This window comes from Euleptes europaea, chromosome 5, assembly GCF_029931775.1.
Source record: "Euleptes europaea isolate rEulEur1 chromosome 5, rEulEur1.hap1, whole genome shotgun sequence".
In the NCBI taxonomy this organism is placed as follows: Eukaryota; Metazoa; Chordata; class Lepidosauria; order Squamata; family Sphaerodactylidae; genus Euleptes; species Euleptes europaea.
Genome location: NC_079316.1, coordinates 93527739 through 93550501, shown reverse-complemented (window position 1 = coordinate 93550501; position 22763 = coordinate 93527739). Strand labels below are relative to the sequence as shown.

General features: G+C 46.6%; 1 protein-coding gene across 1 annotated transcript in view; it reads right to left on the bottom strand.

The window, feature by feature from the left end:
* Window positions 1–22763, bottom strand: part of CTNNA3 (catenin alpha 3) — a 955294-nt gene that overhangs the window by 906772 nt on the left and 25759 nt on the right. Inside the window, exon 3 of the mRNA XM_056849344.1 lies at window positions 2913–3079. Coding sequence (XP_056705322.1) covers window positions 2913–3079 — 167 coding nt within the window. The remainder of the gene's footprint in view (window positions 1–2912; window positions 3080–22763) is intronic.

Here is a 22763-nt window from a genome sequence, read left to right as displayed (position 1 = left end):
GCAGCTCCAGTGGAGACTCGTTATGTTCAATCAGACAGAAAAGAGAGAACCCACCAAAGGGCTATGCCCTTAATAAAGGGGCGGGGACCCACGAAATAATTTGGTCTGGCCCTTCGTGGGTCCTGGCAGATCTCTAGCTCAGAAGGATCTAAGACTGGCGATCGGCCCCTCCCGTGGACAGGAATAGCCTCTATTCAAGGCGGATGTGAGTTTGTTTTGCAGAGAAAAGGAACCTTCTTTCTCCCTTCAAGAAGAGTCATTAGTTATGGAGCTGCTAGGACAGCCCAAAAAACTGTGTTAACCCTTTCCCACCCGGGCCATGGAAAAACATATTCCCTCTGTACTACAAGAGGGCTGGGGGCAGAAGTGGCAACAATGGAGAGGTTAAAGGGGACAGGGCCAGAATGGGCAGGGGCGAGTTCTTAGCCAATGTGTCCTCATTTCATCCCTGCAGTTGGAGGTAGCAGGAAGCCGGCTGTAGAATATGGCCCCGACCATGCGGAGTTGGTGCAACAGACCATCCTGTACTATCCTGCATTACTGGACCGGGCTCCTTCGCCTACAAGCCCCGAGCGGCTTGTCGCTCACTCCATCTTGTGTTTGCTGTCCTACCTGAATCTGTTGGGCCCAGCTGGGGACGGCAGAGCTCAAAAGCGAGTCACTCTACATGGTGGACACTCGGAGCCATCTCTGATAGTGCCTCTTGGCTAAATGTTTGACCAAATATAGCAGGCTAATTTTTAAGTTGATAATTTTGTAATGAAGTTATAAATATCCAAATGGCCCTTGGCAGATTAAAGGTTCCCCACCCCTGCCTTAATACCAACTCCATATTCAAGCTGATAGATATGAATAGAGTGGTCAACTGCATCAAAGGCCACTGAGAGGGAAGAAATTCCCCCATCTAATTGTAAACAAAGATCATCCACCAGTGTAATGAAAGCCGTCTCATTACCAAACCCAGGCCTGAAATCAGATTGATATGGGTTAAGGGCAGATGTGTCATTCAGGAAGTCCTGGAGCTACTCTTCAACCACAGAAAAGGTGAATTGGAGACTGGCCACCTCATCCCTAGTCAATGAATATTTTTTTGAGCAGAGGTCTAATAACTGCCTCCTTCGAAGGCCTGGGAAGAGCCCCCTCGATCAGAGAGGAGTTGATGATTTTCACTAACAGCTCCAGTACCTTTTCCTGGCAAGATATTAAAAGTCATGGTGGGCATGGGCCCAGAGAAAAAGTGATGGCCCTCACATTCCCAAGCACCCTGTCAGCATCCATGGGCAGCATCAATCTGAAACTATCTGTAATAAAAGGACAAAAAGGCGCTTCTACACCTCAGGTACTGGATTTGCACTCAACTTGGCCTCCAAGTCAAAACAGATGAAAGAGATTTTGTCAGCAAAAACATCACAGCTGGGGGCCAAATTTTCATTGGCCACAGACTCAGTCTTAGGTTTTTTCAAGTCACAAACCACTTTGAACTATTGAGGTGGATGAGATTCGGCTGACACAACGGAGGCAGAGAAGAAAGTCTTCGCTGCCATCACCACCACCTCATAGGCCTGTAAATAAGCTTTATGGCACGCTCTGATTCATCCTATATCCTTTTCTCTTGTTTTTAGAACATTGTTACTTTTACTGACTTTTTATAGGCATCCATGCCTATCCACAAAAATCCAAACACATAAATAATTTAAGGAATACTCTAAACAGGTATACTCAGAAGCAAGTCCCATGGCCTTCCATCAGGCTTAGTCCCAGGAACATGTCTTTAGGATTACAGCCGTGGTATCTTTTTTTAGCACCCACCAAAATGTCACAAAACAGCATGCAAGCTTCCAAGAGCTTTTGAGTTTTCTCTAACATTTGGAGCTTCTATTTGGCTGGAAAACTAGTCTATAAATTTTAAATATGAGTAAAATAACTTTGGAGTATAGTTCTATATAGTTGCAGAATTCCTTCCAGAATTGCTTCTGCATTCATTCTGTTCAGTAGCAGCCCATTTATGAAAGACATTTGTGTATCACCTCCCATACTCAGCATCTCAAACAAATATTAATGATACTGATACCACAAACAATACCAGTTTACTTGTTACAAAACCTGCTTGAATGTCTATGAAGGAAAATGTACATGTAGATCCTGAAAGCCAGTCTAATCCAGAGTTTAAAGTGGTGCTACTTCTGGAACCTGAGCTAAGTAAACCACATTGATTTCAATGGGACTTAAGCATGATTCACTGCAATTGAACCAGGGCCATTGTTTTCAAGTCCTCTTCCCCGAGATTTATTAATTTACTACTAGGAATACTATAATGCCTTCCCAATGCAAATCTCACAAGACACTTTACAAGAATACAAACAATGGAAATCAATATAATATAATAACCACAAATTATAACAAAAAACAACAGTATAAATTCATTCTAGAGTGGAAGCGGCTAAAATCCTCTACAACCAAAGCTTCAAAGGCTAGAGCTAAGCGGGGGGGGGGAATCGGGGGCTATAAACGTTAAACTAAAAACAGCACAGGGTGAAAGCTAAGGATATAGAAGGCCTAGTGAAATTTTTAGAAGTATTTATGATTCCACCAAGTACCAGTTCATTTCAGTTTGGCTTGCCCAGGAGAACATCCCAAGTTAATTAAAATAAGCATCCATATTCACATTGCATTCTATAGGTTGGACGACTTTTTCATTGTGAGTTATGAATGACTCCCACCACCTAACAGTTGACCTGTGTTGGTACCAAATCCCTCTCTCTTCCTCCTCATCAGTAGCTGTATGGCACATTGGCATGAATATTTTAACAAAGTGTTTTCTCACTATGTAGCCCAAAAACATGCAAGAAAGAAGTCTCGATAACACAGAATATGAAATATACAGCTCTTTTACTGGTTATGAAGCTACTCACGGTGGTTAAATGTTGCAACAGGTAGGACACATCAATCATGTCTGCCAAAATAAGAAGTCTGGTAACAGCCGCCAGAAGAGCCCGTGCTGCTTGTACAACTGCCTCCCTTTTGGGCAAATAACAAGGATCATCTGTGAATTTTTTTGCTGTTACTTTTAAGGCTTCACCTGCAAAAAAAAAGGTAGAAGTAGTTCTCAAATGCATCCCAGAACAAAATTCAGAAGGCAAAGCTGTTTGCACTGAAATTCATCATTTCATTTGCAACATTGTCAGTTAAGCTGTTGATGCTATTCAGGAGATTCATAGGTCTTGCTCATTCACAAGTGCGTGCGTGTCACTCGATGCCCGACCCCCAGTCGAATGTGTGAACAGACTCCAAATGAAATCCCAAGAACATGCACTGTTCATGCACTGTTTGATTCCTAATTAATCATTCACACAGGGATGTGACAAACATGGAAAACGTCCCTTTCAGAACACGTGTGTGAGAAACCAAAAAACGAGTCATTAGCTTTGCCACATGAAATCTGCTTCATGCTGCAAGACTCCTTTTCCTTTTTGCTGCAACGGACTAGCATGGCCGTTTATGTGGAATTTTTCAAGTGTGGGATGATTTCCCTACAATTACACACCCCCAAGATCTATGAAGCCTCCCCCAAATGGAGTAGCAGTGGGAAGGGGGAGGCCACAAAGTCCTATTCTGTGAGCAGAACCCCATGGAAATGATATGAAGGCTTCCAGCCAATGGTCTGGAGAGATGCTATCAGCACAGTCCAAATAGAAAGGGGAAGAAAGAACTTCAACCTTCGTTTTAATGGAAAATTTTATGATTTACAATGATTTAAAGCTTTGTTGACTTTTTGTATGTGACCCAGTATTATTTTGTCTTTTATTAGGTTTTTAATCAACCTTCTGGGTTACCTACCTGAAGTTTTGCTATCACAGACCAAAAGGAGGTTCAAAAATAAGTTTTGCAGTAATTGTACCAGCCCAGGATGGTAAAGAATGCTGAATTCTTCTCTCACACACAATCCATCCACTCCGCTTTAAAACATTTTTCAAAGAGACATTGTGAAGTTTTTTTTTTTCATATTTGGGGAGTCTTTATTTCTTTTTACTTGTATTGGTTTCTTGAGTTAACCACTCATTCTAGTTCTTTCTAATTGTCCTTCCGAACTAAGCAACAACAGCCTTGTTTATCGATCTCTACGCATCTCATTGTGTGGACTGTGGCAATCAACATTCTAGTGCCTAGATTTTTGAATTGTTGGGTTTTAAAAGCTAACAAAAGAATGACATACAAGAAGCAAGGCACCTTGGAAGAGATTTCTGCTGTCTGACAAGCAGTCTAAGATTGCTTTGCTTGATAACAACCTCCTCCTCCTCCCACAACTATCTGCCATCTCCATTTGTCCTTTCAGCCCCTCTTTGGGTATGTGGGTCTTATTCCTTTTGAATCTGTACATATGTTTTTTCTGTGTATTGTTTCTGTAGATGTACACGGGAAAGACTTTTTTCCAGGCTATCATTGTCAGAAGAGGAGGAATAACTAAGCTGATTTTAATTTTTATATTGCAGGATCTATTGTGCATTCTGGCTATTCTTCTATATTCAGATGCATGTCTGGTTCATTGCTAAATTTAATGTTATTCCTGTAGTGCTATCATAAGCAGACTTACATCCTTCGATGTCTGCTCAAGACAATGGACTTAGAAGTGGGTTCACTCTGCTTAGGACGGAGCTGGTAAAAATACTGTGTGTGTGTAAAGTGCCTTCAAGTCGCAGCCGACTTATGGCAACCCCTTTTTGGGGTTTTCATGGCAAGAGACTAACAGAGGTGTTTTGCCAGTGCCTTCCTCTGCACAGCAACCCTGGCATTCCTTGGTGGTCTCCCATCCAAATACTAACCAGGGCTGACCCTGCTTAGCTTCTGAGATCTGACGAGATCAGGCTAGCCTGGGCCATCCAGGTCAGGATGGTAAAAATACTACACTTTAAAAAACACACTCCAGTCTATTTATATCTGCAGAGATTAATCTTTCAAGGGAAGGCAGCACAACTCTAAATCATTTAATTTCTACTGTACATAGATAGGAAGTTCACCATTATGAAATCCTTATGACACAAAGAAAGAGTTAAATACTTCCTGCTTCTTAAACAGCTTTGTTATCAACTTGGAGGCAAACCTCTCCCCTAGATCTGAAGTCATAAAATTAATAGCTTTGTCTGGCTCATATCAGGTGATACTGTTAAAGATAAGGCAGGGTTCCCGCCTTACCGGGAGCCATCTTTGCTGCCCCGGGGGGAGGAAGGAGCGATCGCGGCGGTGGGGGAGGGAAATCGGGTCCGGCCGGCCGACATGTGCGTTTGCGCGCGCACGGGGCTCGTGCCGGGCCCGATTTGCCCAGTTACAGCCTTCTCATTGGCTGGGGCAAGGAAAGGCTCCAGCCAATGAGGGCGGAAGGCGGGAGCTGGCTGGGGGGCGTGGCTAGCCTCGCCCCTCTGTATATAACAGGGGACGGGCCCGCCCACAGGCTCACTCCGTTTTCTTTGTGAAACGGAACGGTTGGCTGGAGCACAGTGTGGTGAATTTTATTGAGCGGACAAGCTGAGAGAGATCTTCTCGCCAAGGTGGGGGCGAGTTGACACGGGAGCGGACAAGCACAGAGAGATCAAAACCGAGCGGACAAGCCCAGATAGATACTGAAAGAGGACAGCGAAAGGAGGCGGGGGAAAAGGGGGGGCTGGCTGGAACTTTCCGGGCCGCGGGCCCAGCGCGCCTGAAGCATTAACAGGCGGGATAATTTCACTTTTTATTGTGCTTTACTTATGGTAAGCACTAATACCCCCCCCTCCTCTTGAGTAGTTGTAGTGGCTGCCTGGCTGCCTGGCAATCTATCAAATAGCCTGGCAATCTATCAAATAGCCACACATCTGTACTCACACAATTATTTACCCCCTTCCTGTTGCTTATTTAGGGGTAAAAGTTTGATTATCTGCTCCTCCTATTGGAGGCAGTTGAGGGTCACCGCTCCTCCTATTGGAGGCGGATTCAGGCTACACTAGCATAACTGCTGCATTACAGCCTCGGCATTTAAGCATATTCAGCTGCATTACATTTTTTGCTATCTCAGGGTTCTGTTATTATTACACCTGCTACCTTACAGCCTTGGCATTCAAGCATATACAGGTGCATTTACATTCTGTCTGCTATCTCAGTGCTCTGTAATTATACTACCTGCTGCATTGCAATCTTTGCAATTGAGCTCATACGGCTTCATTACATTCTACTTGCTATCTTAGCAATCTGTAATTAATCTGCTGGCAGTTTGTGGTTTCTTTCATACATTACCCTATAACTTCTGGATTGAAAGGATTGTACACAGCTGCAATTAGCATGGCTCCAAAACGCAAGGCTGCTGGCGCACAACGCAGCTCTATCCCTATGACTAGGGGGAGGTCTGGGGCAGCTAGACGCTCTTGGGCCACATTGGCTTCTACTAGACGCCGTGCTGATCCTGCTGCGATAAATGGGATGCCGGCTCACTCTCAAACCGAACGCATAAGCACTGGGGCCTCTGGTTCAGGCACAACCAGAGCTGGCACAGTTCATTCTTCTCGTACGGGGAGCACTACTCGAAGGGCCAAAGCCACAAGTCAAACGGCTAAGTCAAAAGCACGAGCTCAATCAAACCCCTCTGGCTTAAGGGACCTTTCTTATGCAGTTCAACAGCTCTCCACTAAGTTAAAAGAGTGGAATACATGTCAAATGGAGGAGGATGCCGTGCCTGGCCCCAGTGGCCTCAACACCTATAGGGGTCGCCCAGAAAAGCGCACTAGGGGTGGCGGGGACTCTCCTTCTTCTGACCATTCCAGCTCATCCTCGAGTAGTCCTGAACAGAGACGTCCCAAGGGAGGCAGAAAAGCTGTTAGCAAACGGTGCAGGCGGAAGACAGAGAAACGGAGGCGAACGTTAGACTCGTCTTCTTCCTCTTCCGACGGTGAGTCTTCTACTTCTACCGACTCATTCGATGGGGCAGATGACTATTGGCTTTCAGCAGCGTATGTGCCTGGTTTACCTTCTTGGGCATTAAGACGTATAAAAAAGCAACCAAAACTGCCTAGTCAGGGGGAGGCCAGGGAGACGTGGGATCCTATGCCATTAAACAGGGGTCTCATCCTCCCTCCTGCATTTAAGGATGACGAGGATCCTCCTGGTATTCACCTTCCCAGGAGAGTAAGGGAAGATATTCTCAATGGCTATTATATTAATGTCTTCTCCCTCATAAAGCCAGAGGAGGAAGAGGGCCGAAAGTCTCGCCCGTCCTCTAAAGATAAGCGAAAAGACAAGGCAGGTTTTGGGGACAGGTCATTTGATAGGTGGATGGCCGGTTTTACCATTTTTGCTAGTGTCATTGCTTCTGCTTACCCCGAAAGGGCATGGCACCTCTTCAATTACCAGAGTAACGTGCTCAAGGCTAGGTCTTTGGCAGGTGATTCTGCTGCCTTAGAGTACGACGAAGCCTTCCGTAAACGGGCGTCTAAGAATCAGAGGACTCGCTGGGACCTCATTAATAGCAATTTATGGCTACTCAAAGTGGGCCCATGTATTACGAAGCCCAGGTTCGAGGTCAACAGATCAGCTTGGCCTACAAAAAATCGTAGGGATCCCGATAGACGTATCTGCTGGGATTTTGGGATGGGGAAATGTCAACGAAAAGTATGCAGATATGACCACTCCTGTGAGGTCTGCCACGGCCCCCATCCCCGTTCCACCTGCCCACGGGGCGGCACCTCTGGTCGTCAGCCCTTTCGTGGTGGCAGGTCAGCCCCTTCAAATAGCAAGAAAGATAGCAGTTCCACCAATATCAACACCTCTGCTACCAAGTAGACGCGGGCGTCTACAGGGTCTGGCCTGCACACCAATTAAACTGGATAAGTTAAGATCTTTGTTGGCTCATTATCCAAATAAGGAAAGAGCTTTATATCTGTTAAAGGGCTTCTCCGTGGGTTTCCGCATCCCTTTCTTTAACGCTAGACCTCCTATGTTATCGGGCAACTTAAAATCGGTCATAGATATGCCTGATGTAGTCGCTCAAAAGGTCAACAAAGAGCTAGACTTGGGCAGAATTGCAGGCCCCTTTGCGTTCCCTCCTATTCCCAACCTGAGAGTATCTCCTCTGGGAGTAGTGCCCAAAAAGACACCTGGGGAGTTTAGGCTGATACATCACCTGTCTTACCCAAAAGGGCTATCTGTTAACGATGGGATTCCACCCGAGCTGTCAACAGTAAAATATTCTTCATTCGATCATGCACTGGGTTTGGTAAGATCTTGCGGGCATTCAGCTTTGCTAGCAAAATGTGACATTCAATCAGCCTTTAGGTTGCTTCCAGTACACCCGGAAGACTTTTGTTTGCTTGGTTTTAAATTTGGGGGGTCCTTCTACATAGATAAGGCCATGCCAATGGGCTGCTCTGTAGCATGTGCTGCATTCGAAGCTTTCAGTTCCTTTTTGGAATGGGCAATACAGTGGCGCACAGGGTCGTCCACAGTAACTCATTATTTAGATGATTTTTTATTTATCGGGCCTCATAACAGCCCCTTATGTGGCAACCTTTTGACAGCATTTGCCACTTTGGCTGAGGAATTAGGAGTGCCACTAGCAGCAGAAAAGACAGAGGGCCCCTCATCAGTCCTTACATTTCTAGGCATTCAGATCGATACCATCAATGGGACTTCCAGCTTGCCAGAAGAAAAACTCCTAGCTTTAAGGGCTTTGCTATCTGTAGTTGCTAATAAAACAAAGTGCACCTTGAAAGAGCTACAGTCTCTTATCGGCCATCTAAATTTTGCTTGCCGGGTTATCTCCCCGGGCAGAGCTTTCTGTGCTCGCTTTAACCAAGCCACGAGGGGCGTAAGAGCCCCACACCATCGCATCAGGGTTTCCAAGGGCATGAAAGAAGATATACAAACGTGGCTTCAGTTTCTTGAGCAATACAATGGCGTATCCCTCTGGCAACACAGCCTTGTTTTAGGTCGGGATTTGCAGGTCCAATCTGATGCTGCGGGCAGCATCGGTTTCGGGGTTTATTTTAATGGACAGTGGTGTGCACAGCGCTGGCCTGTGGGTTGGCAGGGGTCAGGCATATGCCGGGATTTGACGTTCTTAGAATTATTCCCCATCGTGGTTGCCGTTTATATCTGGGCTGACCATTTTAAGAATGCAAGAGTTCGCTTCTGGTGCGACAACCAGGCTGTGGTCAGGGTGGTTAACAGGCAAACATCCAGATCAGTCAGGGTCATGCGCCTTGTGCGCTTTCTCGTGTTAACATCTTTGGCCAATAACATTTCTATGACAGCCCAACATGTCCCAGGCCTAGACAATTGCTTAGCGGATGCTCTGTCTCGTTTTCAGATGGACAGATTCCGTCTCCTGGCACCAGAAGCGGACCGGCTCCCGCAACCTTTTCCAGCAGAGCTATGGGCTCTTGGGGAAACGTCATTATGACCGGCATTCGGAGCTCATTGGCCCCTGCCACTATTCGGGCATATGATAGAGCCGTGCACCACTTTGAGAGTTTTTTGTCCATTATGGGCCGGGATGGTCTGTGGCCTGTCACAGAAACTTTGGCTTTACGTTACTTAGCCCATTTAAAAGACATTGGTTACGCTGCTAGGACTATTGGAGTTCACATGGCTGCTATCTCTTTCTTTTCAAAAGCACACGGTTTCAATGATCCTTGTGCATCCTTTCGAGCCAGAAAGGCTGTCAAAGGCTGGCAACGCGAGGCACCGTCCATTAGGGACGTCAGGAGGCCAGTCACTTTGGAGATACTACAAAGGATTGTACGGCTACTGCCATCCTTGTGCGCTTCTCGCTATGAGGCCACCTTATTTGAGGCAGCATTTTCTTTAGCCTTCTTTGGGGCGTTCCGTCTTAGTGAACTCGTGGCTCAATCCCGTCATGATTTGACCAACAGGGCTTTACTTTTGGGGGACATATGCCTTCACAACTCAGTACTGACGATCGTCGTTCGTCGGTCCAAGACTGACCAGGTTGGAAAAGGGATGAGTGTCAGGCTGCACAAGGCCACCACTGTCTGGCCCTGCCCTGTTAGAGCTTTAAAAAGGTTTCTAGCTATACGGCCGCACATAAAGGGATGCTTATTGATACATGCTGATTGCACACCGCTGACCCGCTATCAATTTATCAGTGTTTTTAAGGCATCGGTCAGCTCCATGGGCTTTCCCACGTCTGATTTTAGTGGCCACTCCTTTCGTATAGGAGCAGCCACACAGGCGGCTGGAGAGGGCATGGCTGTCAACCAGATACAAGCCATCGGCCGATGGCGTTCTGCATCGTATAAGTCTTATGTCAGGCCTGACCGCGTTTTCTTTTAATTGTGCTCCGAGTTTTAGGACCGTGGCGGACCGTGTGGGTCGTGGGCCACAGCATCGTTTTCTGGAATGGACGTTATGCGGCTGCATCCGGATGGGGACAGCATTTGGGTCTGGAGCAAGCAGTACGGGTGCAATGGTTCGGCCAGCGAGGCATGCGTTGGTGTTCGCTACTACCAGTCCTTCATCACCTGCTTGAAAGGTTTGGAGCTCCTCATGCACTGGTCCTCCAGCTGGGTGAGAACGACTTAGTACATACCCGAGGCAAAGACCTTGCTACTGAGATTTGTCGTGATCTCTCGACATTTGCATCGTTATGCCCAGCAACGGTGATTTGCTGGTCGGATCTCCTAGAAAGGAGGTGCTGGAGAGGTGCCCACAATGTGCACAGGGTAGATGTGACTAGGAGGAAAGTCACCAACATTGTTGGGAGGGAAGTGATCAGACTAGGCGGAGTGATCATACGACAATGGGACATTTCTTTCCGCATAGCGTCACTTTATTGCCGGGATGGCGTGCACCTCACCAGCTGGGGCATGGACCTATGGCTGCACAATGTTCGGGGTGGCTTAAGGAATTGGCTTCAGCTGTGAAGTGTGGCGGAAGCTGCAAGGGTCCGAGAGTTGAGTTCGGGTCCGAGAGTTGAGTTCGGTTTCCCTGCGGCTGCAGGGGCCCGTGAGTGAATCGGCCTCCTTGCAGCTTGTTGCGGTTTAGCATGTGGATGTGTCATTTTGGGGGGGGAAGCTCCATAGGAATTGGTCGCTTCCCTGGTTTTGGGAACCCTATCCCAAGGGTTTTGGGAGAGGCTTCTGGGACATGCCCTGGCGGCAGGGCAGGTGTCCGCCTCTTCCCAAGTGGTGGGGGATAACACCCAGTGGTGTTCGTCCTGGTGTCATCCTGGTACTGCCATCCCAGTTGCCCACAGCGGGAGTCCTGTGGGCAGTGGTTACTTCATGGCCGTGGTGGACACGGCCTGGGCACTTGACACATCTCGCATGCTGCGCCACAAGGGTCGCAGCTGTTTGCCAATTCCAAGCTGTGGCCAATTTATTCCAAAATCAATCTAATTCCTACAATTAAATGTTTATAATGTTGTTGTTTAATAAAATTGTGTGTTAATAAAATGTTAACTTTAAAAAAAATTGTTTGAACTTATTGAATAGCGGCGTTCCTTTAATTAACCCTGGGTCAGCAAGGCAGGGTTCCCGCCTTACCGGGAGCCATCTTTGCTGCCCCGGGGGGAGGAAGGAGCGATCGCGGCGGTGGGGGAGGGAAATCGGGTCCGGCCGGCCGACATGTGCGTTTGCGCGCGCACGGGGCTCGTGCCGGGCCCGATTTGCCCAGTTACAGCCTTCTCATTGGCTGGGGCAAGGAAAGGCTCCAGCCAATGAGGGCGGAAGGCGGGAGCTGGCTGGGGGGCGTGGCTAGCCTCGCCCCTCTGTATATAACAGGGGACGGGCCCGCCCACAGGCTCACTCCGTTTTCTTTGTGAACCCACCCACCCTCCCTAAAGTTTATTGCTTATAGTCACAGCTTGGGGCGGTTTAGCATGTGGATGTGTCATTTTGGGGGGGGAAGCTCCATAGGAATTGGTCGCTTCCCTGGTTTTGGGAACCCTATCCCAAGGGTTTTGGGAGAGGCTTCTGGGACATGCCCTGGCGGCAGGGCAGGTGTCCGCCTCTTCCCAAGTGGTGGGGGATAACACCCAGTGGTGTTCGTCCTGGTGTCATCCTGGTACTGCCATCCCAGTTGCCCACAGCGGGAGTCCTGTGGGCAGTGGTTACTTCATGGCCGTGGTGGACACGGCCTGGGCACTTGACACATCTCGCATGCTGCGCCACAAGGGTCGCAGCTGTTTGCCAATTCCAAGCTGTGGCCAATTTATTCCAAAATCAATCTAATTCCTACAATTAAATGTTTATAATGTTGTTGTTTAATAAAATTGTGTGTTAATAAAATGTTAACTTTTAAAAAAATTGTTTGAACTTATTGAATAGCGGCGTTCCTTTAATTAACCCTGGGTCAGCAAGTGTAGATATTAAGAAACCACAAACACTTGGAGGAAGTCTTGACATATCAACAAATGACTGTTTCAAAGTGCCTTCAGAAATATTGTTCTACTCTTGCAGATGCTAAAAGGATGTGGCAACTGAAATATTTATTATATTGCTCTATAATACACAAAAGCACTTTAAAAACTAATTTAACAGGCAGAAAGCACCCTATTAGGCTATGCATTGTGTCTTTACAAATACTGCATTAACGCAAAAGACAATGGGGAATATTTGATCTTCAGTGTCATGTGCTATTTTTAACCTAAATGCTAATGGCACAATGCCTTAACCTCAATATGAACCCAATATTAGTACTTCCCAAAGTGTATGTCCCACCCCGCCAGTGTCAACCAAACACTTCTCACATTAAACGTATATGCACACACTTGCTTACTGCAATGCTGTAAAAACTGTTGTAGTATGGACCAGTCAAAAGTGAGTGATACCAGGGGCCACGTTCAGGTCTTGTGTAGTCTGATCCGTGGACATACACAGCCACTAAGCAACAAGCATCTTATGCAACACAAGTAAGTATTGTGATGGGGCCCATCGGTTTATGCTGCTGTAGCTGAGTCCACCACCATTCCTGGAGAAGCCTTTAGGACTGTGCACAGAAATAAACATATCCACTTCTGTTCCGAGCCCTTTCTGCTCTCCACCACTTTGCACTACTATATTGCAACTGGAGAGAGTGACTATTGCCAGAACAGCAGCGGCGGCATGACGACACAGATCTGCTTTGCATCTGGGTGTCATCGCATCTGGACACCTCAGCAACAGATGGTTACCTTCTGTTTCCTTGACATGCTTCGTGATCTGTAAAAAGAAATTTATTCTCCTACAAAATGTATCTCCATTTATAGCATTTTGTGTGGTACTTGGTCACAGCTGCTCAAATCATGAAAAACTCAAATTGGAAATAAAAGTGGGTGGCACATATGCACAGCTGATTTTCTCCTGCCAACCTTAGGCTTGGCATGGAAAATAAATAGCTCATCAGCCTTGTATGAACTCTTCCAGTACTGGCTATTTTGTCAAGGATGATCCAGCTCATGATTGCAGAAGCAAAATTATTGTTGCTGCTATTTAATATGCACTAAGGTTTTCGGGGAAGCCTTCACATTTGTGGCATGGTTTTTGCTTCCTTGGGGTTTGCTCCAATGCTACACTAGGAATTTCTGAAACAGAAAATCACGTGGATAGGGAGTTAGTTAGTTCTTGTGAACACATGAAGCTGCCTGATAGTCAGACTCATTGGTCTATCAAGGTCCCCAACGTGGTGTCTGTGGTACCACGGTGCCTGCCAGCACCTTGTCTGGTGCCCACCAAGTGTTTTTTGAAAGTGGGCAGAGCCAGGTGGGGCATTTGCCCCAGCCAGGCTTCTGATATGTTGTGGCGGCAGCTGTTGCCAAAAGCAATGCTTTTTAAAAAATCTGCACAGCCAAAGGTTCTTCACTGTGTGACTGAAGGTAAGCTGTGGTGGCCATTTTGTGGCTAGCTATACCTCCTGCATCAGCCTTTTTGTATAGGGTTGCCAGGTCCCACTTCGCCACTGGCGGGAGGTTTTTGGGGTGAAGCCTGAGGAGGGTGGGGTTCGGGGAGGGGAGGGACTTCAATGCCATAAAGTCCAATGGCCAAAGCGGCCATTTTCTCCAGGTGAACTGATCTCCATCAGCTGGAGATCAGTTATAATAGCAGGAGATCTCCAACTAATACCGAGAGGTTAGCAACCCTAATTTTGTAGCAGCCATTTTGTGGCTGTGCCTACCACACTGTGTCACAATTCCAAAAGTGCCCACAGGCTCAAAAAGGTTGGGGATCCCTAATCTATTCTGATTGGTAGTGACTCTCCAGGCTCGCAGGCAGAGGTCTTTCACATCACCTAGTACCTGATCAGTTTAACTGAAGGTGCTGGGGATTGAACCTAGGACCTTCTCTATACCAAGCAGATGCTCTCCCACTGAGTCATTGCCTCTCCCCTGAGGTATAGCAGAAAGCACAGAAGTACACATCTGAAATAAAGAAATCGTAGCAGAGAAACTTGCCCAGAGCAGAAAACAAGAAAGTCCAGAATCTGGGGAGATAAGAAATAACTGGGTTTTTTTCCTTAACGTGGAACACCATGAAATTTCAAATATGTCTTTATTTTCATTTCATAATATACGTATATCAATAAACTGCTATAGATTCATTTTGCTAGTTATTGCTTTTGAATATATTACACATGATACAATGTGCTTTTACACTGTTATTTGCTAAATGTCCTTCAAACAGTTCTGCTTTTAAACACGCTTGGGCAAAACCCAAAAGAACATAAGAACATAAGAAAAGCCATGTCCATCAAGTCCAGCAGTCTATTCACACAGCAGCCCAAAAGCAAGACAACTGCAGCAGCATTCTCGTGCCTGTGTACCAATGCACCTAATATATTTGTCATGCTCCTCTGATCCTGGAGAGAATAGGTATGCATCCTGACTAGTATCCATGTTAACGAGTAACCATAAATAGCCCTCTCCTCCATGAACATGTCCACTCCCCTCTTAAAGCCTTCCAAGGTGGCAGCCATCACCACATCCTGGGGCAGGGAGTTCCACCATTTAACTATGCGTTGTGTGAAAAAATACTTCATCAGTTATAAAAGAAGTTATAAAGCATCAAAATACAGCCTGGTGCAGAATTATGGTACAGATAAATATGTTCAAAAATTATTTTTGACCTTATGCCCATGGAGAATATACTAATGATTCCTCTTCCTTGCTTCCCCCCTTTTTTCCCCCAAAGGGCTTTTAGATATTTCTTACTGCCCATTATGTTATGATTATAATATTAGGATGTGTGATAAGTTATAATTTAATATTGACCACTGAGGAAGGCCTATCCAGGCCGAAACGCATCTGGTCCTTTTTGGATCTCATATTGGCCAAAGAAAGATTGTACATCACAGTTGTTTATGTTTGTATATACTGAATGTGTAAGTTTTTGCCTTTACTAGGAATTTTATGCTTTTAATCTACATGTGCACCTTATTAAAATTTATATATTTGTAATTTTAACTTTTTACAGATACATTGCCCAACCCAAAACAGGCGTATAAACCAATACATTTTGATTAAACACGATACAAAGTGTTGCTCTCATTAAAATAGCTGGTCAGCAATATAAATTAAATTAAATTAAACAATCCACTTTACAACTTTTCATTTCTGTTTATATTTAAATTTCCTATGATTGACTACTATTTTACAAAACTTGGCCACTAACTTTGTTACTTGAGAAAATTCATCCTTAAGAAGAATGTTAACTCTAACAGATTCAGGATAACCAGTGCTCTTTCTTAAAAGAGGGCTGAGAATCTTCTCCCTGTCCTACCTGAGCTTACCCATAATCACCTCTTGGATCCCAAAATCAGAGATGGAGGCAAGCTTGAGGCCAAGCTCTTATCTGCATTAGACCTCTCTTTCAATAGCATTACACAGAAAGAGGAATCCCTGATCAATTTGCATAGTCAGGGTCCCCATGAGGCACCCGGAAAGGTTCCGATGCAAGGCTAGATTTTTTTAAAAACAACCCTTAGTTACTGACCAGAAGCCACTGGTGCAGCACACACACACCCCATTGGCACAATCTCTTTTACATTCTGCCTCAAGGACTAATTTATCTAGCTCAACAGCTCCTCTGCTAGGGTTGGCAGCTCAGAGATGGGAAACACCTGGAGATTTTGGGGGCAGAGTCTGAGGAGGGAGGGGTTTGGGGAGGGGAGGGACTTTAATGCCATAGAGTCCAATTGCCAACGCGGCCATTTATTTTATCCTGGTGAATTGATCTCTATTGGCTGGAGATCAGTTGCAATAGCAGGAGATCTCCAGCTAATGCCTGGAGGTTGGTAACCCTATCCTCCACCACTGCAGCAATCCTGGCCTCAGCCCCCTTGCCCTACTTCCCTGCCTCGAGGACAAATGAGGAAAACAAAGGTAAATTTGATCTAATTCAAATTTGTTGAGATAATTGAGAGATGCAAATAGTTAATTATATTTATATGATAAAGATATGGGTGATTTATTATAAAGAATTAGACAATAAATACAAAGAGAGTAATAATGATAACAAATGGATAGAGGAGGGGAGGGGGGAAGTCAAAGATATAGATGATAGTTAAATGACAAGAAAGAATTTGATATATTATATAATTTGTTAACGGATATTTGTAACTGCATATGAACTAACTTGGAAAAAATAAACTTTATTTAAAAAAACAAAAAACAAAGGTATTTTATGCATGGTCGTTTAACCCTCCTTTATTCCCTGTTTCAGCCAGGGTCATTTTTTGGGGAATGCACGTTACCTCATTCCTTGGAAGCTCAACGCTGCTTCAACACAAAATGAACCTGGCTTTTCCCATTCCTCTTCTTGCCCGAGTCAAACCGTCTTTCCTGGCTCATACCAGATTCAAAGAGCGAGCATATACCTTCCTCGCGTTGAGCTTCCTCCCCCCCACTTTCCAAACCCCTCTTCTCTTCTCTTTGCTGATAGCCATACAGGGGAAGCACCGAAGATTGGCTTCTCTCACAGCCAATCACGAAGAAGTGTGGAAAGAGGCAGGGATTCAAGTGCTTCCTGCTACCTCAGAGCTCTTTCTGAACAAAAGAAAGGCTTTTTTAAAATGAGGCTTGGATTCCCCCCCCCCATTCTTTCAAATGGCTCCATTTTTTGTTTTTTGTTCTAAAATGCTTTTTTATGCGGCAGTCAGGTCAGGGGGGGAAGGAAACATTCTCTCACGAGGTGAGCCAATTACAGAGCAGCAATTAAAGGGGTGGGACTTGATTTGAACTTGGGAGACTGCTTTTCTGTATTCATGCCCACGGTTTGCACACAGTTTGTTCCCTGATCATTCAAGCCAATGCACAGAGTTTTCCCCAACCCAGGTTGCTTTGTGTTGTAATAGTCAAGATCTAAATTTAGTCATTATGGGGTTAATGTATTTGTTTAGCAACATCACAGACCTGACCTCGAAGTATAATCTGGCTTTTAGCCAATCCTATGTATTATTTGGTGCATCTGACAAACTGATTTGCCAATTTGAATTACATCATTGTTTGAGTTGGTTAACGAGCTCAATTGGTTTGCTGTAGAGATTTTAGTAAAATGGCTAATTTGTTACTCAGTCGTATAGCCACTTGCCGGCCGTGCCTAATTGCTTGTTGGTATGTAACCTAATGTTTTAGTAAGCCAACTATGTAGAGCTTAGGAGTCTATTATTTTATCAGGAATTTCCCGTTTTACCTTTTCCCTATAGACTAGATAAAGTTTGTTACTTTGATTAATACCGTATTTTTCGCTCCATAAGATGCACTTTTTTCCTCCTCAAAAGGGAGGGGAAATGTCCGTGCATCTTATGGAGCGAATGCCGGCTGGGCACGTGCGCGTCGAGACGGCGCGAACCAGCGTTCCCCGCCCTGACGGCCAGCTGGGAGGCGGGTGGGGCCACAGAGCGAGCCGGCACACACGCCCAGCCGGCTCTGTGCGGCCCCGCCCGCCTGCCAGCTGGCCGTCAGGGCGGGGAACGCCGGCTCGTGCCGTCCCGACGCGCACACGCCCAGCCGGCTCTGTGCACCCTGCCCGCCTCCCAGCTGGCCGTCAAGGTGGGGAACGCCGGCTCGCGCCATCCGGACGCGCACGCGCCTAGCTGGCTCTGTGCGCCCTGCCAGCTGGGACGCGGGTGGGGCGCACAGAGCCAGCTGGGTGCGTGCGCGTCAGGAGGCGCAAGCCGGCGTTCCCCGCCCCGACGGCCAGCTGGGAGGCAGGCAGGCAGGCAGGGCCGCACAGAGCCGGCTGGGCGTGTGCGCCGGCTCGCTCTGTGCAGCCCCGTCCGCCTCCCAGCTGGCCATCGGGGCGGGTAACACCAGATCGAGCCATCACGACGCACACGTGCCCAGCTGGCATTCGCTCCATAAGACAAGTTTTTAGAGGAGGAAAACAAGATTTTTTCTTGTTTTCCTCCTCTAAAAATTAGGTGTGTCTTATGGAAAGGTGCGTCCTATGGAGCAAAAAATACGGTAACTACCGTCTCAGCATTATTATTTTCAACACTTTGATCCTGGCTGAAACGGGGTATAACGAAGGGTAAAGTGAGCATGCATAAAACACCAAAGTTGCACTTACCTGTAACTATTGTTCATCGAGGCACTGTAGACACGTTTTGGACTTGCACGCAAGCCTGCCATTGGAAAATCTTTTAGCTTAAAGCCACTAGGGGGCACTGTCACCAAAAGGAACACGTCAGAGGCTTCCCGCCTAAAACATCATGTGTTCCGCGGGGACGCGCCCCCCTCTCCCTCAGTTCCTGACTGCCACTGAAAGCAAAAAAAGGGGTAACATCATTGCAATAAGAGAACTCACAGCAGGGCAGGGGGGAAAGAATGTGTGTCTGCACAAAGACCTCAATGAACAACAGTTACTGGTAAGTGCAACTTTGTTTTCATCATCGGTTTTGTGCAGCCCCACATTGGGAATATAACAATCAAGTACCTTAAAGGAGGTGGGTAGCAAGCTTACGGGAACAACAAATGTAGTATGGCCCTTCCAACCTCAGCATCCTTTCTGGCTTGCAGATCAAGGGTGCAGTCCCAGATTAATGTATCACCAGTGGACCAGGTGGCCACCCTGCAGATATCGTCTAACTGGACTCTCCGGTGGAATGCTGCAGAGGATCCTTGAGCATGCAGGGAATGCGCCTTCATGTTCAGTGGACACCTTCAACGTGCAGACTTATAAGCGGAAAGAACAGACAGAACAACCCATCTAGAGATGGTTTTGGAGAAAGCAGCCCTACCCTTATTAGGCCCAGTGTAACAAACTAACAAGTTCTTGTCCCTTCTAAATAGTTTAGTTCTGTTAACATAATAAAGAAGAGCTCTTAGAACATCGCGGTTGTGCAGTGTTCTTTCAGCCTCTGAACAGGGATTGGGGGAAAATACCGGGAGGACTATGTCCTGAGCAAGGTAAAAACTAGAGACAACCTTAGGAAGGAATGTTAAACTTGTGTGTAAAACTACCCTATCCTCAAAAAACTTCAAAAATAGAGGATCAGACCTAAGGGCTGCCAGTTCTCCTGGTGGAGGTAACTGCCACCAAGAATGATACCTTATGGAATAAGGATGCCAGAGTACAAGGGCTCAAAGGGGAACTTTAATAATTGAGACAAAACCAGAGATAGGGTACATTGAGGAACCAAACTGGGAACAGGAGGGAACACGTTTGTTAAACCCTTGAGGAAACATTTGGCCAGTGGGTGAGAAAACAAAGATGACCCCTCGATAGGGTCATGATAGGAGGATATAGCAGCTAAGTGAACCTTAATTGAGGACACTGACAGACCTCCTTGAGCTAAATCCAGCAAGCAGTTGAGCGCTATGGCCAGGGGACAGGAGAAAGGGGACTGTGCCCTAGAGGACACCCATCATTCAAAGTGATCCCATTAAAATGTATATGAATAGTGGATAGAGGGCTTCCTGGCTTGGAGGAGCACCTCATGTACTTGCTGTGAAAAACCTAACACTGAGGACAAAGCCGCCACACCGTTAAATGTAAGTGGGCACCATTGTAATGGAAAAGGCCATCCCAACTCAGAAGGTTTGGCTTGTTGGGTTGAGTCATGAACTTGTGGTTGGCTAGACATAGGAGCTCTGAAAACCAAAACTGTCTGGGCCAAACAGGGGCGATCAGAATACAGTCGGTGTTGTGTGTAAGGATCTTTCGCAAAACCCTGTGAAGTAGGAGGATAGGAAGGAATGCATAAAACAGGTAACCTTGCTATTGAATTTGGAATGCATCCCACAGAGAGCATGGGTCACTTCCAGCTAGGGAACAAAACATGGGGGCCCTTCTGTTGTCGAATGTGGCAAACAGGTCCACTTGTGGAGGACCCCATTCCACAAAAACGGGACAGGAACTTTTCCTATATGGACCGTTCGTGATTGGTCTGAAAGGAGCGACTGAGTTGATCGGCTAGGGTGTCCTGCACTCCTGCAATGTGGATAGCCCGGAGAGACATGTTGTGGTCCATGCCCACCTGTCATAACCAAAGAACCTCCTGGCACAGGAACCTGTATCCCTTTGTTTGTCAAATAATAAAGGATGGATCTTTTGTCCGGCTGTACCAAAACCCTCAAATCCTGTAAGATGTCTGAAAAAGAGATAAGGCCTTTAGCCTGGCAGCCCTGTCAGATCTAGCCTTCAGGGTAAATCTTTGGCACACTGTACAGGCTGTAACATTGTGGGCCTCTCCCAAACACAAGAGATCAGCATCATGCTCATCTGTGTGAGTCATTTTAATTCCGCAGAGGGAACACTTGTTGAACAGCAGCTTGGAAGCCATACTTGAAGAAAAACAACTACCGAAGCAAAAAAACCAGTAACAAAGTGAGGTTAGACGAGTCAAGCTGCCTCCACACTCACTGGGACTCCTATAAAACGAAGTAGAACAAAAGCAGCTAGCAAATAAATGTCCAACCTCAGCAGCGGCAGAGGAGGAACTGAGGGAGAGGGGGCACATCCCCACGGAACTTGTGACGGTTTAGGTGGGTAAGCTCTGATCGTGTTCCTTTTGGTGACAGTACCCCCTAGTGGCTTTAAGCTAAAGGTTTTTCCGGTGGCAGGCCTGCGCACAGGCGCAGTCCCAATGTGGGGCTGCATGAAACCGATGAGGAAGTTGAGCTTCATAGCGCCAGTATTGGTGGGAACAGGATACTTTTGCTTCATATTTGGGACATAAATGATCACCATACCTGAACTCAAGAAGAACTAATCCCCTTCTTTCACCCAGCAAATCTCAGACTATCTTGCCATGATTGAGGTGAATGTCTACCTCCAGAGACTGACTCACTTTCTAAAAGAGCCATCCAGAACTGTATGCTTTAAGGGGAATGCTTGGTCTGGTGGCACTTGTTCACTTCTAGCAAACTGTGGATTATGCATTTCGGGGCAGATTTACAACATCCCAACAACAGCCACAAATCTTCCATTATGGGAATACACCACAGGGAGAAATTGCTAATCAAGAGTTCACGGTGGCCATGTGCCCAATTCAAATACGTATTTTAAATGCTTCCTGATACATTTTAAGCATGTACTATAGAGTAACGTACTCTGGGAAGGGGCCGTGGCTCAGTGGTAGAGCATCTGCTTGGCATGCAGAAGTAGGGCTGTCAATTCGGTTCGGTCCGAACTGAAAATCAACCGAATTTCCCAATTCGGTGATTTTCAGTTCGGACGGATCCGAACTCAAATCTGGCGGGCAACCGGGGGGGGCGAATTCAGCGAGTTCGGGAGTTCGCGAATAAATTCGGCCAATTCGGCCCCCCCTTCAGGGGAGCCCGCTGAAAGGCGCGGGCTGCCCTTTAAACTGATCTGCGCCTCCCAGCTGGGAGGCTCAGATCAGGGCAGCCCGCCTCCCTTCAGCGGGCTCCCCTGAAGGGAGGCGGGCTGTCATTTAAACTCATTTGTGCCTCCCGGCCGGGAGGCACAAATGAGTTTAAATGACAGCCCGACCCCCTTCAGGGGAGCCCGCTGAAGGGAGGCGGGCTGTCTTTTAAACTCATCTGCGCCTCCCGGCCGCAGATGAGTTTAAAGGGCCCCCGCGCGCCTTCAGGGAATCCCTCTGAAGGTGCGCGGGGGCCGAATTTTCCCCCGAACTCCGGATCCCCCCGAATTACCGGGGATCCGAAGCGGGGGAGTTCGGACTTCAGCACGTACCGAGCCCACAAGGGTCAAATTTGGCCGAATCCGAACTGTACCGAATTTTTTTTTTTTGACAGCCCTATGCAGAAGGCCCCAGGTTCAATCCCCAGCATCTCCAGTTAAAGGGACTAGGCAAGTAGGTGCTGTGAACAGACCTCTGCCTGAGACCCTGGAGAGCCGCTGCCAGTCTGAGTAGACAATACTGACTTTGATGGACCAAGGGGCTGATTCGGTATAAGGCAGCTTCATGTGTGTTCATGTGTGTATAAAAGCAGCTGTTAATCTGGGAGAGGAAGGCTGACAGATGCCAGGTCGGGCCTTACTGGCAGGATAAAACTTTTATGACCCTCTGGTTCATTTCAGCATTACAATTCCAAGGTTGTTAATTTGTTTTATAACTGCTTTGTATTACCAGAGCCAAGAGCAAAAATGAAACTATTCCCATTTCCTACAGCACAGTATTTCTTCTTCTTCATCTCTCTCTCTCTCTCTCTCCTCTGCTCAAGTATATCACAGGAATAAAAAGAAAGAAGAGTCAATACATTAGACTCTTTTCAAGTTTTATCTCCCCAGCCAAGGAAGAAGTACTGAAACTGCTGGCTGCAGATTTGAAGAATTGCTGCAGAAGAGCTAATAGATTTGTTGGACACAGAAAAAACATCA